The sequence below is a fragment of the Ctenopharyngodon idella genome, chromosome 11 (assembly GCF_019924925.1).
Source record: "Ctenopharyngodon idella isolate HZGC_01 chromosome 11, HZGC01, whole genome shotgun sequence".
NCBI classification, from domain to species: domain Eukaryota; kingdom Metazoa; phylum Chordata; class Actinopteri; order Cypriniformes; family Xenocyprididae; genus Ctenopharyngodon; species Ctenopharyngodon idella.
This window is the reverse complement of record NC_067230.1, coordinates 5,984,365-5,999,737: the sequence shown is the minus strand read 5'-3', so window position 1 is coordinate 5,999,737 and position 15,373 is coordinate 5,984,365. Positions and strand designations below refer to the sequence as shown.

General features: G+C 35.2%; 1 protein-coding gene across 1 annotated transcript in view; it reads left to right on the top strand.

The window, feature by feature from the left end:
- suclg2 (succinate-CoA ligase GDP-forming subunit beta) overlaps window positions 1-15,373 on the top strand; it is a 125,382-nt gene that overhangs the window by 24,508 nt on the left and 85,501 nt on the right. Inside the window, exon 2 of the mRNA XM_051912139.1 lies at window positions 7,395-7,536. Within this exon, the coding sequence (XP_051768099.1) occupies window positions 7,395-7,536 (142 nt within the window). The remainder of the gene's footprint in view (window positions 1-7,394; window positions 7,537-15,373) is intronic.

Genomic DNA, 15,373 nt, shown 5'->3' with positions numbered 1-15,373 from the left:
TCTCCTGAGTGCTGATGAAGATAATTACTGTTGAGGCAGAGTCTCAGGGGAGATCAGACACCTGCCGTCCCCCCTCTCACCGCCTCCTCCCGCTCAGTGCTCGCGCTCCTGACGCCCACCTCCCGGTCCCGATGCACCTCAACCTCCCTTTGCCCTTGAGTGAACTAATAACCTGTGAAGCTACAAAGTGGGTTCCCGCTAAATTTAGCAAGAAGGGGGAAAAGAAAACAATTACCACTAACATTTGCAAAGAGGTTGCCATGGAGCTGTTTTAGCACTTCCACAGTCCAGTTAATCAAGGTGGACTGGAACAGGAAACAAAAATATAACTGTTAGGCGAATATCATCGCCTCAGATCCAGGCTTTCGAGCTGATATTTTTAAACTTATAATTCTCTCATTAGAATCCAGATTTAGATGTTTATGCACCTGACACCTGGAATCTAATGCCAGAGTTTGCTTTCCTTGTCTTTGACTGACACAAGGTCGTAAATCTGAGGATAGTTTGGGACCAGCTTTTTATGGGTGCTCTATTCGGTGTAAAAGAAACAGTAAAGGCCTGTTCACACCAAGAACGAAAACTATAATAATAACTATTTAAGCACCCATCTGTTAAGATGATAACATTCTGTTTATTGTGTTTATAAACGTGATACATTTATAACATTCTGTTTATACTGTTCTTAAGCGTGTGGTTCATGTCATCTGCCGCTTTAAATGCTCAAGCTCTTTAAAGTCGAGTGGATTCTGATTGGCTGTTAATGTTTTTATTATTCATCAGATGGAATGCATTAACTACACTGTTAAAATAAGTGTAAAAAATGGTAAAAATTCTGGCAGCATATAGTTTCCTGGTGGATTCTGTCAAATTACAGAAAACTGCAGTTATGGAACACACTGTAAAAATACAGAGCACATTTTACAGTCACAATTAATTAAATTACAGTATATTGATAATTACATTAAATACATAAAAAATACGTACATTAAAAAAAATGACTTTTCAGGTTATCTCTGTTAATTTGGGGCTTTTATTTGTCACTTTAGGAAGCTGTTCTGTCTATCTACAGTAGTTTATGTACAATAACTAAAATAATGTATAAACTTTTTTTTTAATAACTTTAAACAGTACATAAAATCAAATCTGTGTACATTTACAGTATTAACCAGTCATTTTACAAAAATATAATATTTAAATGAATTGGAAAAACAATGAAACAGAAAAGTCTGTAAATTAATATGCAATAAAGTCATTTAAGTGAATATTTATTGTTAAAATTTAATTGACGCTGGAAATACAAGCTTAGTATGTCAGAATATGCAAAAATTGCTATTATAAGGCCAATATTTAATGGCAATATTTTGGTTTTTGTATTAAAAAAAAAACTAGAGCATACTTAAAGGGATAGTTCACCCAAAAATGAAAATTCTGTCATCATTTACACATTTACATTTACACTCCATCAGTTTTTGGCTAATATTCAAAAAACAAATCATAAGATTTTTAATGAAACCTGTGAGGTTTCCGTCTCTTCGTTTAAAGTCTAGGTAACCAAAACATCAAAGATCCAAAAGATCATAAAGGTGTCATAAAACAAATCCATATGAATCTGACTATTTAGTCTTGTGGAGAGATATGATCGCTTTATGATGAACAGATAATGTTATCAAACTGAACCTTATTGTATAGTGTTGCAGAGTTACTTCATCAGGTATTTAGTGTTAATCTTGAAAATGTTGATTCATGACTTGGATTATATAACACATTATATCAAAAAATGTCTTTGTGTTTTCAGTTAGCAGCTTGGCCTATTAGCTTAACATGGCGTTCACAGGTTACATGCTATGAACTTAAAAAAAAAATGAAGACATTGTAACATGACAGTTGATCTTTCTTTTTATCCCCCACCTGTTTTCTTTTTCTGAAAAAGAAGCCACCCTTTCAGAATTGTCTCTCTCACCATCTCTCATGTCTCTTTATTAATATTTGTTTTGTTCATGTAAAGCACACTTGATATATTTATTGTTGATACAATGAAGCATAATCCGTCGAGAAAACAGCACTTATTTCCCATATGAAATAATAAAAAGCAGTGAACCTTAAGCCCTTTGTGCCCTACACAGTCAGAAAATAAACCCTCAACTGTGAAGTCTAAATAAAAACCTTCAACTGTGTGGCTGACTGAAGGTAAATGTTGCTCTGGAGCCTGTGCTATGCAGGGAATCCGAAACTTTTCAGTATATTTACAACTATGTGTTTTGTCACTGTATAACAATGGCACCGCATTTGTGACATCACACAACACAGACCAGGTGCACTAAACTTAAGCACAAGGTATGCTTATAGATTCATGTGTGAGGCAGCTTTATTACCCAGTGTTCTTCCACTGAACTCTTTGTAAGTAGTTATGTTAATGACAGCTAGCTTGTACAACAGGAAGCTATTTCCAGTTTTAAATGTGGCTGTATCCACCCCCATACAAAGGTAAAAATATGCATTGAATGCAACACCACTGCCATTAGGAATGACCCTCAGAGGACTCAGCAACTGAATTATGATATATATATATATATATATATATATATATATAAATAATATATGGAACCTTTTGGCACTTTTTTGGTTAATGATTTTTGTAAGAATACAAGAAATTGGTTTTACATGATCCTGAAAACCCGAAGTCTATTACAGATGTCATATTCTGTGCTTGGTGAGAGAGTGAACATTTATTGTACAATGCATACGGCATCTGGAAATTGTCATTGCAGTATTAAAGTTTTGACTAAACTTACCAAACGAATGCTTTCACTATCTGTTTTCTTTTATGAGAAATGTGCTGTAAGCACCAAATGCAATGATATGATAAATCATAGTTTATTTAGTTCAGTGTAGCCCAGCACAGTCAAAGCGTACTGTGATGTATTGTAGTGAAATGATGAAATGCAGCCGTTGAGAAGAACACTGCTGAGAATGAGAGTAGTGCATCATCTGACTCTTATCAGAGAGCGATTAAGTTAGTGAGTGGATTGGAGGCTTACGAACTTTTACAAAGGCTTACAAAACAGCTTGTAAACAATATGCCACATAATGTTATATTTACCTATGTCCATAGCTGTCAACTAGAAAAAAATAATTCTATAGAGGAAGTCCACATTTTGCTGAATAAATGCGCTACATTACGTATTCATTTTATTTTCACTTAGCTTGTTAGTGATGTCTCACTGTGTTTGAATAAATACTTAAGTATGCACTTCTGACTGTACACTTCCTCAGTGTTCTTCCACAGCCTGCCAACTTTGGTGGCCACCCTCATTATTCTCCATGGAGACACGTAGACGCTCAATTAGTAGAAGCCATAGAGAGTTTTTCAAAATCATGACTTAATAAGGTGCTTGACTGGATTTAGCACTGTGCCGCTCTGTTAACCTGTTTTACTCGTTCTATAGTGGTGAATAATGGGAAATTGTCTATTTAATGAGTGTCTTATGGGTTGTTAACTATCACACTAAATGCTCATCAAAGGATGTGATCATGAATGTGTGTGAATATTAACTTAGTGCCAAGCTGCAACGATTAGAAATCTTAGCCTGAATGGAAGCCAAGACATGAATAAAAAGACAAGACTTGAAGCTGTTTATTACAGTTGATGTCTGTTGTGAAATGACTTCAAAGATGTGCCTGAAAAAAAAAAAAAAAAAAAAAAAATTGAATTCAATAAACCTGTTTGATGTGTATTCATGGTAGCTGGGTATGGCAGAACATACTGTGAACTCTGTGAACTGTCACATATATAATGAGAGCTGTTTGGATATTATGATACAGTTTGACTGTAGGTTCACTTACAAAAAAAGTACAATGATACTACTATGTTTGTTTGTTTTTTGGACATATTTTGGCCATATTTGTTTGGACATTGGGTATATTGCAAGTACTTTGGAGTACAATATATCATGTATCGGAGTACCATGGTCTTACTATATGATACCAGCATTGCATCATGGCACTGCCAAAGAACTTTTTTGTAAGGATTTATTTATGTTTTCAAAGCAGCAGCAGAACTTTGGCACATATAAAGTATTCAACGTGTGATTAAGGCGGAGTCACATTATTGAAATTTTTGTGAAATTTCGCCAACTAAAAGCATCCATAATCCACTGTCAATAGTGTAGTGATGCACTAAACACTGCTCACAAAGAAGTCACATTCAAACCAAGAAGTACTGTATTGGTCAGTGCAGCAAATTTGCATACAAATACTTGAACCCGATGCGACATTGGGAAATGTTTCGTGTGGATTCCTATTGAAATTACTGGATTTTGTCCATGAAATTTTGCTGAGCAAAGATAATTGTGACCACACTTTTATGTGTACTTTTTATATATTTTACACATTCATTTACACGACAATGGCGTTTTGGGGGCCTGAAAATGCAAACTTTTGAAAATGAGTTTCAAAGTGCACTTTTTTGAAAACGATACCGTTACAGTCTCCTTGTAAACTACAAATACGTGAATTTGTGATAACGGTGACGTCATGCACATGTGTATTACATGCAGTGTTGGGGGTAATGCATTACAAGTAACATGAGTTACGTAATTGGATTACTTTTTCTAGTAACTAGTAAAGTAATGCATTACTTTTTCAATTTACAACAAAATATCTAAGTTTCTTTTTCAAATATGTAACACGTTACTTTTTCACATTTATTGACTGACAGCTCTCCTGTCCCCATGTTGAGAGAAATAAAGTACAGAGGTGTTGTGTTCGCTGTGTGAACATGATGGTTATTGTAGTTCTAGACTAAATGTGAACATGCATTTACTCATCTCACTTGCACGAACACATTTATTATTCCACAAAATGAATAAAAACAGTGAAATGCAATCTCACAGTTTTACGCAAACCTGTAATAATTAACTATATTAAATTACACAAATATACTTTATGCATTTAATCTCACTTTATTAACCAATGTCTTTGTTGCTGACCTGATCTAATAAGCAATAACTAATCTAATAAGCAATATACTAATAAGCAAAAATTACTTTAGATTAGATTTAGAAATAAGAGTGTTGAACTTCCTACTCCTGTATCCAATTCTTCTTTAATCCAGAATGAAAGGTTTGTTTGAGCTGCACCTTCTACTGTACAGGCGTAAATATGCTTTTCCTTCAGTATGACGCTTATTCATTTCACTTTTGGTGTGAAAGGGCTATTACATTTGCCAAAAATATAACTTTTTTTTGTTGCTGTTATTAAAACACTAGCAAGCAAGCAAGCACAGCCTAGGTGAGAAAAAGTAACGCAAAAGTAATGTAATGCAATTAGTTACTTTTTTAGGGTGCAACACAATATTGTAATGCATTACTTTTAAAAGTTACTTTCCCCAGCACTGATTACATGTTCAGTCTATAGGCATAAACGTTTCTGTTTTTGAGTACATCATTGTCGTGTAAACGTACCCTTAGACATTTGATTTGCATCCATCAAATTCCAAGAACAAACAAGCAAAATCAAATGAAATTTTAACAATATTACTATATAATATTAATAATAATAATAATAGTGTAATAAAAATATAATAAAAATGACATTCTCATTCTCGAATAGAACCTGCACAATTATGTAATATATTAAAAACATTTCTTTGTTGAACTTGAACAACTAAATCTTACAATTGTAAAAATTCCAAAAATTCCAAAAACAAACAAGCAAAATCAAATGAAAATTTTTAAAATATTACTATAATAAAAAAAAATAAAAAAAAATAATAATAATAGTGTAATAGAAATATAATAAAAATGACATTCTTAAATAGAATCTACACAATTATGTAATATATTAAAAACATTTCTTTGTTGAACTTTGATATAACTAAATTGTAAAACTGTAAAAATTCCAAAAACAAATAAGCAAAATCAAATTAAATTTTAAAATTTCCTTTGCCCTTCAGATTCCTTTGATCACCGCTTTGCTGCCAGGCTCCATACTGCAGATTCAGACATAAAATTGAAAAAAAAAAAAAAAAAATATATATATATATGTGTATATATATATATATATATATATGTATATACAGTGCACAGCACACCTTTTCTGAAACTTCTGAAAGTCAGCAATTACTCAATTACTTAGAAGACATGTTAAGGTTCTTTTAGAGATATAATGTTCCAGCAAGTCTGCTTAATCAATTTACAAAGAAGCATGTCAGGAAAATAAGATTTTCTTATCAAGGTGATAAAATGTTGTGTAGCAAAAATGAGTACACCCTCCTAAAAGTTACTAAATAAATCAAAATAAAAAATTTCTGGTGTAAGTTTAACGCAATGTTTGATCAACAGGTAAGTATGTTGAACCAAAACACTTAAAGAGAAGTAATTTCTTGACAATCAAAAGTGTTATATAACCCACTGAATCATTCTCAGACTTAATGCTTACAAGAATGGAACCACTTGAGAGAGAACTGTCAGGAGACTTATTTCTTAGCACAAAAGAGGACAGTGGTACAAGAGGATTACCAAATCATTGTTTTAAGTGTGAAAATATAACAAAAGTAACACAGAAATTCAAAAACAATGGACTTATGACAAGGCCCCTGAAATAATCAGGCCTTCATTTTAAGCTTTCATTTAGTGATGAGGGATTTTTTTGCTAGACAAAGAGCAGGAGAAATACCAAGCGAGTGTCTCAGAGCCAGCAAAAGCTATGAAAAGAGTGACTGTTTATCTCACAGAGTAAGATGCAGCCTGCAGAAATGACATGCATGGTTGTTGTTCTCACTGGAACTACCTACTGTAGCCAAAGCACAATAAAGTCAGTTAGCCATTTCCAAAGCCCAAAGTGCCAAAATGAAAAACCTTCAGTGGACATGTATTGCACTCAGTCTTAACACTCTTGAGCACCTGTGGGGGATTCTGTAGAGACGAGTTGAGCAACACTCCCCATTAAAGATCAGGGCATTTAAGGAGCTCATCATCCAGGAGTTAAACTGGACAGATGTGACAATTTGTCATGAACTTGTTCACTCCATGTCAAGAAGTATCAGAGCAGTATATTCAAAATTATTGAGGGCATACTAAGACTAACTATGTCTAAAGGCATGGTATGGTCACAGGTATGGTCACATTAGTCTAAAGGCATGGTCACATTAGCAAAATTTCAGTGAAATTTTGTCTTCAAAAAAAAAGTTCCGTAGTCCACTGTCGATAGTGTAGTGATGCATGAACCACAGCTCACAAAGGAGTCACTTTCAAACCAACCAGTATTCTGCTGGTCAACACATCGGATTCACATCATAACTAGAATCAAAAGTCGATGCGACATCTATGTGGAATGCAGGAATTTATTGATATATATTGATATTTATTAACTGTATATGTCTGTGTGTTTTTTAGTTAGTGAGGGTGAGCCCCAGAAGATGGCTGAACCTGCAGGAGTACCAGAGCAAGAAGCTGATGCAGGACAGCGGTGTGACCGTACAGCGGTTCTTTGTGGCTGACACTGCCTCTGAAGCCCTGGAAGCCGCCAAGAGACTCAGTAAGTGTCCTTCTCATTCCGAACAGCTTGCTATTAAGTGTCTAAACGTAGTTGTCCCTCTAATAGATTTCAGTGTCAACATTGTGATTGCATGAATAACACTTCATTGATAACATGCTAATGAGGTAATGTTTATTTGTTAACTCGATTGGTGGCATCCCACGCAGTGAGCTGGGGCATGAGCGCCAGAATTAGCCAATGAGAACTTAGAACACAAATTTCATTGATGTTTTTGCTTTTATTGTGGTGGACGTGCCTTCAAGGGTCAACAGGACTGAAGATCTTCTCTTATTTCTTCTGCTTCTCTTCTGTTTTACATGGTTGGCTGCTCCCTCGCTGTTTTACCCATGTATGCTCATTCTTGTTTTCTTTTGTGCCTTTTTACTGTGAGCTTTTGTTTCTAGAGACAAGCACCTTTTTTATGTGGCTTCTCAGGTAGTGACCTCATTGTCTGTGATGTACCGGTGCAGTCTTAGCTAAATCCAAGAGGTGGACTAATGTCTGTTAGTGCCGGTCTTCTAAACCACATTCACTTTCATGTGTGAGAGACGCTGGATGCTTTCCAGAGGCTCACAGCTGTAATCTCCTGCTTATCTCACTGTACACAACAGGCTTTAGTGTTCCATGTCCAGCTCTTCGGCCTTTACTGTCTGTGACTAAATATTTCCATTCAAACAGGGTTTGTCGTTCATATGAGTTTGATTTTGCAGCCCAGGTGCTGCCTCAGGTCAAACGTTGAGGGTGAGACAATGACATCTTTTTTACAACTCGATTTGGAGCATATTTAGAGATGGCATTTCCAGCCCTGCACATTGAGTGTTTCAGCCTGGTCCCCGTGGTGTAGGGCAGGGCCCGGGCGACATGTGCAAAGCGACCAAGCGAGACTTGAAGGATTTCTGTGACTTCGATAGTGCAGTGAGCTGTTCTCCCCAGTGCAGAGATGCCACCCCACAGTTGGGCCCATTTACCCATGCGGCAATTCAGCTGACAGCTCAATTCGAGCTCTGCGGTTTACTGCTCCTCACCCACAGTAAAGATGCTTTTAAAGGTTTTTTTGTTTTGTTTTGTTTTGTTTTTTTAGTTTCTTGCAATATGCCAAAGTATTGAAAAGATGCTGAATTTTTCTGCACTTCTTGTTTTGGCATGTTTGCCATCAACTTTATTTTCATTATTGTCCTTTTTGACTTTTATTACTGAGTTCATTTTATTTAAATTTTAAATAATATTTTAAAACATTTGATTATTCTAAATTAATTTTATGTATCAAGGCAATACATATTGTGCCATGTTATTTTATTATTATTTATATTCTGTTATAGAATTTATTCATATTTTGAGTTTTCATTTCGATTTTATTTCAAGTTTTAGTACTTTTGTTATGTGCTTTTGTCATTTTTATTAGTTTTTTTCTTAATATTTCTATTTAACTTCAATTTATTTTTATTTCAGTTTTAGTTTAAGTAATTGTACTTCAAATTAAACACTTTTTTCAGTTAATTGCCGAGTTTTTTCAAGTATTTTTTATTTTATTTTATTTTATTTTATTAGCTTTCAATTATCAAAAACTGTTATTTTTAATAGTTTTAGGTAATAATAACAAAACTGGCTACGTGATCATGTCGGCCCTGTATTAAAGGCACACTGTAAATTTTCACTAGTAACACAGGTATGATGTCATTGATAGGCGACGCACGGACACGGTCCGTGTCCTGGTTAAAATTGCTTATTTCTCTGGATTTAAACATTCTTGGAAACATCTGAGATAATGTAAGTACATAAGTTAACAAAATATATAACACTGTTCTAGTAGTTTTAATCCAACAATCTTACATATTGTGCCTTTAAATGGATAGTTCACCCGAGAATTTAAATTCAGTTCACGCATTTACTAATTTTTTTTTTCTCACCTTCATGTTGTTCAAAAATCCACATAACTTTCATTCATCAACACAAAAGTAGATGTTTAGCAGAGTGTTAACCCTACTTTCTTCCATACAATGAAAGTGAATGGGGACCAAGTGCTTTCAAGCTTAAAAAAAAAGAACAATGAAGCGCAACAAAATTATCATTAAAGTTGCATGACTTATTCACTGTTTTCAGATTCTTCAGAGTTTGATAGCATTGTGTGAGAAAGTCGTTACTCATGAGAAATCTTGCTTGACAGTCATGGTCACAATTCACTTTCACTGTATGGAAAAGAGCAGCCTGGACACTCTGCTGAACATCTCCTTTTGTGTTCCACAGAAGATAGAAAGTCATACAGGTTTCATAAGACACGAGAGTGCGGAAATAATGATTGAACATTCAAATTTTAAGTAAACTATTCCTTTAAGATAGTAGAAGGAATCCTTTATACTAACTCTGTTTTTTCTCAGTAAGAAAGATGGAGAAATAATGTTTCATCCTGCACGTTAAAGGAAAAAAAAGGATGAAAAGACAAGTGACTGGGCGAATGTGTGGTTTCTCTGTTGATGCTCTGCTTTATTTGTTGACTGACTGCAGGCTGTGGCACTAATGATCCCACACCTGTCCCTAAAGTTGGGCCTGTGTTTGGCACTGATGGCAGGGGAGCTGCCCATTTTAAACAACCCCCTGTGCCGTTAAGTAATCTGACTGTCAAAGAGGCAAGTCTGATGCTGCCTTCATCAGTCACCAACCGCCACTCGATTATGCAGCTCTGCTTGCTGCCAAAACACACACGCGTGCACATTAACACACACAAAACGAACAATGAGAGAGAAGACGGAAGATAAAGCGAGTGCGAAAGAGGGTGAGAAAGATAGAGGAGGGGAAGATAGAGAGAGACTGAAAGTGGGGTCACAAAGCATAGCTAAAATATGCTACCGCTGACTTCTGATTGGACGATAAGGTGGGAACTTTTTGCCACCGAACTGAGACGGCACAATAAATCAAAGCGAGAACGGTTGCATAGCTCTTCCGTAGAAAGATTCTCTCACACTATCTCCACCGTGCTCTTGTCCTATTTAAGAGGAAGAGATCTGCCCAAGATTGAAAGGTTGGGGAATTGGAGAGGTTCCTCATTTTTGGCTAGAAAACGAGAGGATTTCAACACCTGTAATCAAAAGTGAATTCGCCTCAGAGAGGGGCTCTTTATAGTACAAAAATAAATACCCAGGTTGATGCGGGTTCCAGTATTACCCCTATTCCCAGAACACCGTCTTCTGACGTGAAAGGAAAATAAATGTTAATCATTTCTTTTGCCGCCTTTCCATCCTGGAACTCACAAACAGATATTTCCTAGCCAATGAGAACGCTGAATCATGTTGGCCTGTTTTGTTTCACCGCAGCTCCTGTTGACAGATGCATCTGCTGGGTAAATATTGATGGATTTGTCCACTAGAATGTTCCAGAATGGTTTTCTCACTGTCTGCATTATTCAGAGCCACCAGGACTGTGCAGCGAGAAGCATAGATGGAGAAATATTTAACTGATTCTTTGTCTAGATGAAGGCTTGTTCATCAAATTCAGTCAAACATATCCCAACGTTCCTTTTCTTACACTAACTTTTCTTTCCTCACTTATTTATTCAGAAATTAGAACCTGTTTTAAATGAAAGAGAGAGTTAGACTGACAATTAACAGGAGAGGGATGTGTTAATACACTTCAGAGAGGTATGAATATTCAAAATAAACAGCAATGGTTTATGCATGGCAGTCAAATCTCATGTGTCCTTATTAGAGAGGCAGCGACTTTCATATGTCAACCTACAGCGGTATGCTGAATTACTCTGACATTCAACAACTCTGAGAAGAGAGGCTGAAGTATATGGCGTAATGCGGAGTGGTTTTACATGTATAGTTTGACTCGACTAGTTAAGACAACTTTGAGAAAAGATTTTGATAGTAGCCTTATGGGAAAATTTGAAAAAGGTGACAAAGAGGTGAGATCAAGAGTCTCAGTGCTTTACTCGCGGCTGATTATATTTTCTTAACTGCTTTCTACATCATCTGGATTGAGGCTGTTACTGTATCAATAACAACCACTGCTTTTGATCTTAGTGGGGAATAATTAAGAAGGTAACCGTTTTTGAGAAATGGAGGCTCAAGGATGTTGCACCCATGCTCCATTTTTCTATCATCACTCTATTACATGCAGGTTATATAATGTTCCTCATTGTAGATTATTATTAAATTCATTATTACAAATTATTAAATGATTATCGATAATATATTAATAAAAAAAGCAAAAGTGCTTTTTAATCAGCATCAGTTGTGTCCAGTTGTGGTGAAACTGGTAGCTTTGGCTCTCAAAGGGCCTCAAAGCATCGGTGCTTTCACACTTCTCTTCTCCAGGCTCTTCATCAGTGGCATCACACCATATGTCTCTTCGCCAATCCACCACACTGCTGCATACGCGCCATCTGCCGAGTCTTCCCTCGTTCCGAATGCCTCCTTACTCACGCCTTGTGTTCACTAGAAACTGACTAGTATTCCATAATGCCATATATCTCGATATTTGTCATTCATATAATGGCTATTTTTGTGTGTGTGTGTTTATGTCTGGCAAACTTAGAAAAAAAACATAGGGATGCTCTGATATTTATTTTCTGGTCGATAACCTTGTCCAATAAGCAGCAACGTTAAAATTCCTATACTATTTTGTAAAAAAAAAAAAAATAAAAATCACTAACTAAATGCTAACCAGTATTGTACCAATATATTGTGCAACAACAAATATGTACACTACTGTTGAAAAGTTTGGGGTCAGTAAGATTATTTATTTATTTATTTTTTAAAGAATTTAATAGTTTTATTTAGCAAGGAAGCATTAAATTGATCAAAAGTGACAGTAAAGACATTTGTAATGTTCTAAAAGGTTTATATTTAAAAAAAAAAAAAAAAAATGCAGCTCTTTTGAACTTTCTATTCATCAAAAATCTTGAAAAATTGCAGTTTCCCCCAAAATATTAAGCATCACAACTGTTTACAACGTTGATAAAAGTAAAAAAGTTTTTTGAGCATCAAATCAGCATATTAGAATGATTTCCGGAGGATCATGTGACACTTAAGACTGAAATTTCAGTTTTGCCATCACAGAAATATTTATACAGAAAATATTTATTTTAAATTGTAATAATATTTCACAATATTGCAGCTTTTTACTGTATTTTGGTGAACATTAAAAAAACATAAAAAAATCGTACGACTCCAAACTTTTAAACTGTAATGTGTATAACGGTAATGTATTTATTTATTTAGCCTCAATAATAATAGTTAAAATGTTGTAGTACTTTAGAGTCCCTTCTTGTTGCAAATGTTGTACTTGCTACTGATTGATCTAGCTCTTTAAAAAATACTTAAAATGACGTTTGTTTTCTCTTCATTATGTATGATAGCTTTTTTATTTCAGTTTTTCTCATTTCGTCATTCACTTTGATATGCTGTGTCTGGCACAGAGCTGTTGGTCGACTGGTCTTCTTGTGTTCTCTGATCTGAGATAAAAGAGATTTGTAGGGTTTTTTTTTTTTTTCCCTTTAAAAAAACAACAAAAACTTAGAGCTAATGGCGTGCAAAAATCCAAAAAAATCTATACCAATCAATGACTAATGGAATTTTGGTTTTTAAAAAAAAATAAAAAATACAGTAATAATACAGAAAGCTCCACATTTATAGATCATAAAGAATCATAATTGGAGATATGATTTGTGCAGTGGTTTGTAAGAAATGCCTTTCAAATGATTGTACAAATACACACAAAGGGAATACAAGCTGTGTTTGAGGGAGCTCACAAATCAAAATGTAATTTCGGTTTGTTGACGGCTCGGCTGCGTTGATATTACACATGGCACATTATCGTACCTCACGCCTCCAGACCTCACAGTGCTGCCAGCGTTCTGCAAGCAGAAGGTGCGACACCATTATTTTAGTGATGTGGCTCTAAATTGCATGTTTTATTAGAGGTATTCTATGGTCCATTGAGCACCAAATTTAGAAGACGAAATACAGCGTTTTTTGTTCCCTTCCTGTACTGACTTTGTTAGACAGGTTTCGTTTTCTTTCAGTTTTCTGTATGCTATATTAGGTTGAAATCATGTTGTTACAACTTCCTAATTTTGGTCTAGGGTTAGAAGAGGCAACATTGAGATTGTGAGCATTATATGCTGTGATGGTGGCAAGAGACAAAACGCTACACAAAACTGCCAATAAACATAGTTTATTTTACAATTAAGGCATGAGGCGTGAGATAACAATAATAATAGTAAAAATAATGAAAAGTTATCAAAATAGTAATTGCTGTGAAGAGAGGAATTAAAGGGGTCCTTGATTGTTTTCACTTTTTTAATTTAGTTATTGTGTAATGTTGCTGTTTGAGCATAAACAGTACCTGGAAAGTTACGACGCTCAAAGTTCAATGCTAAGGGAGATATTTTATTTTACAGAAATCAATTTTTAAAGACTACAACAAACGGCTGGTAAGGACTACAATGAGCTTCTTCCTGGGTTGGTGACATCACAAACCCCAAAATTTACATAAACCCTGCCCCCGGGAACACGAAACAAAGGGGGCGAGGCCATGTTGGGCTGCTTTAGAGAAGAGGAAGAGTTGTTGTAGTAGAGTGTTGCTGTCCATGCTGTCATCTGACGCCGGACTGCTTCACAAACGAGGGTCAATTCAATGCTGGACTTGCACAAAAGATTAACGTGACGGCACATGCTAGTCGATGTGTTGAATCAACTCCACAGAAACTACATAAATGTATCCACTAACTATTCAGAAACGTCCAGTTGCATTCTAAAAGTTTTAACTTCTTCCTGAGTCTCTCCATCAGTGTCCGACTCCGGTTTGAACAATGTGAGGCTGAACACCGTTACTGACAATCATCATTTTGGCTGCGTGAGATTCTCCAGCTTTGTTGTTGTTGAGGAGTAACCGAAGCACGAGCTGTTAAAGCTCCACCCTCTTTTGGAAAGCGGCCAGGAGCAGCAGCTCATTTGCATTTAAAGGGACACACACAAAAACGGCGTATTTTTGCTCACACCCAAATAGGGGCAAATTTGACAAGCTATAATAAATGATCTGTGGGGTATTTTGAGCAGAAATTTCACAGACACGTTCTAGGGACACCAGAAACTTATATTACATCTTGTAAAAGGGGCATTATAGGTCCCCTTAATAAAAAAAAAAAAAAAAAAAAAGGTGTAGTGTAATGACATTTCTTTTCTGGCAAAACACATTTGAATGAATTCATACTTGTATGATTTTTTTTTTTTTTTTTTTCTCTCTGTATAACACAAAAGAGTTATTGTAAGACATGTAAGAAAGCTGAATGATATGATGATCAGGTAGTCTATGGCTTTTTAAACTGAGTAGGGCCACAATGGGCTTCTAGGTGGTTCATGGGAAATTTGAGAGGTAGAAAAATGGTTTTACAAAAAATATTTTAGGACTGTCAAACTGGTTTGGAAGGATATATGTATTGTGAAAAGTGCTATACAAATAAACATTAGTTTAGTACAATTAGTACATATATAGTTTGTACATCTAACATTACAAATTTTCCAGATATATTTAATATTTTAATAATTTGTTATTGGCTTCGTACTATAACAGTATACAAAAGCCAATCATTTAACACCGAATTTAGAATTATATCATCCTTTTTCACACACTGCCTTTGTTTAATTTTAGGATTTCTTGGCATCAAAATGTTTGAAGACCACTTGGCCAGTTATCCAGCAACCAGCTAGTTGATTTGTGAGGTTGATTTTTTTTTTTTTTTTCTCTGTTTTTTTCATTCTTGCAGCTGTGTTTTAATTAGCATCCTGTGCTTTAGTATTTAGTTTGCACAGTAATTAAATATTTTAATTAGCATGCT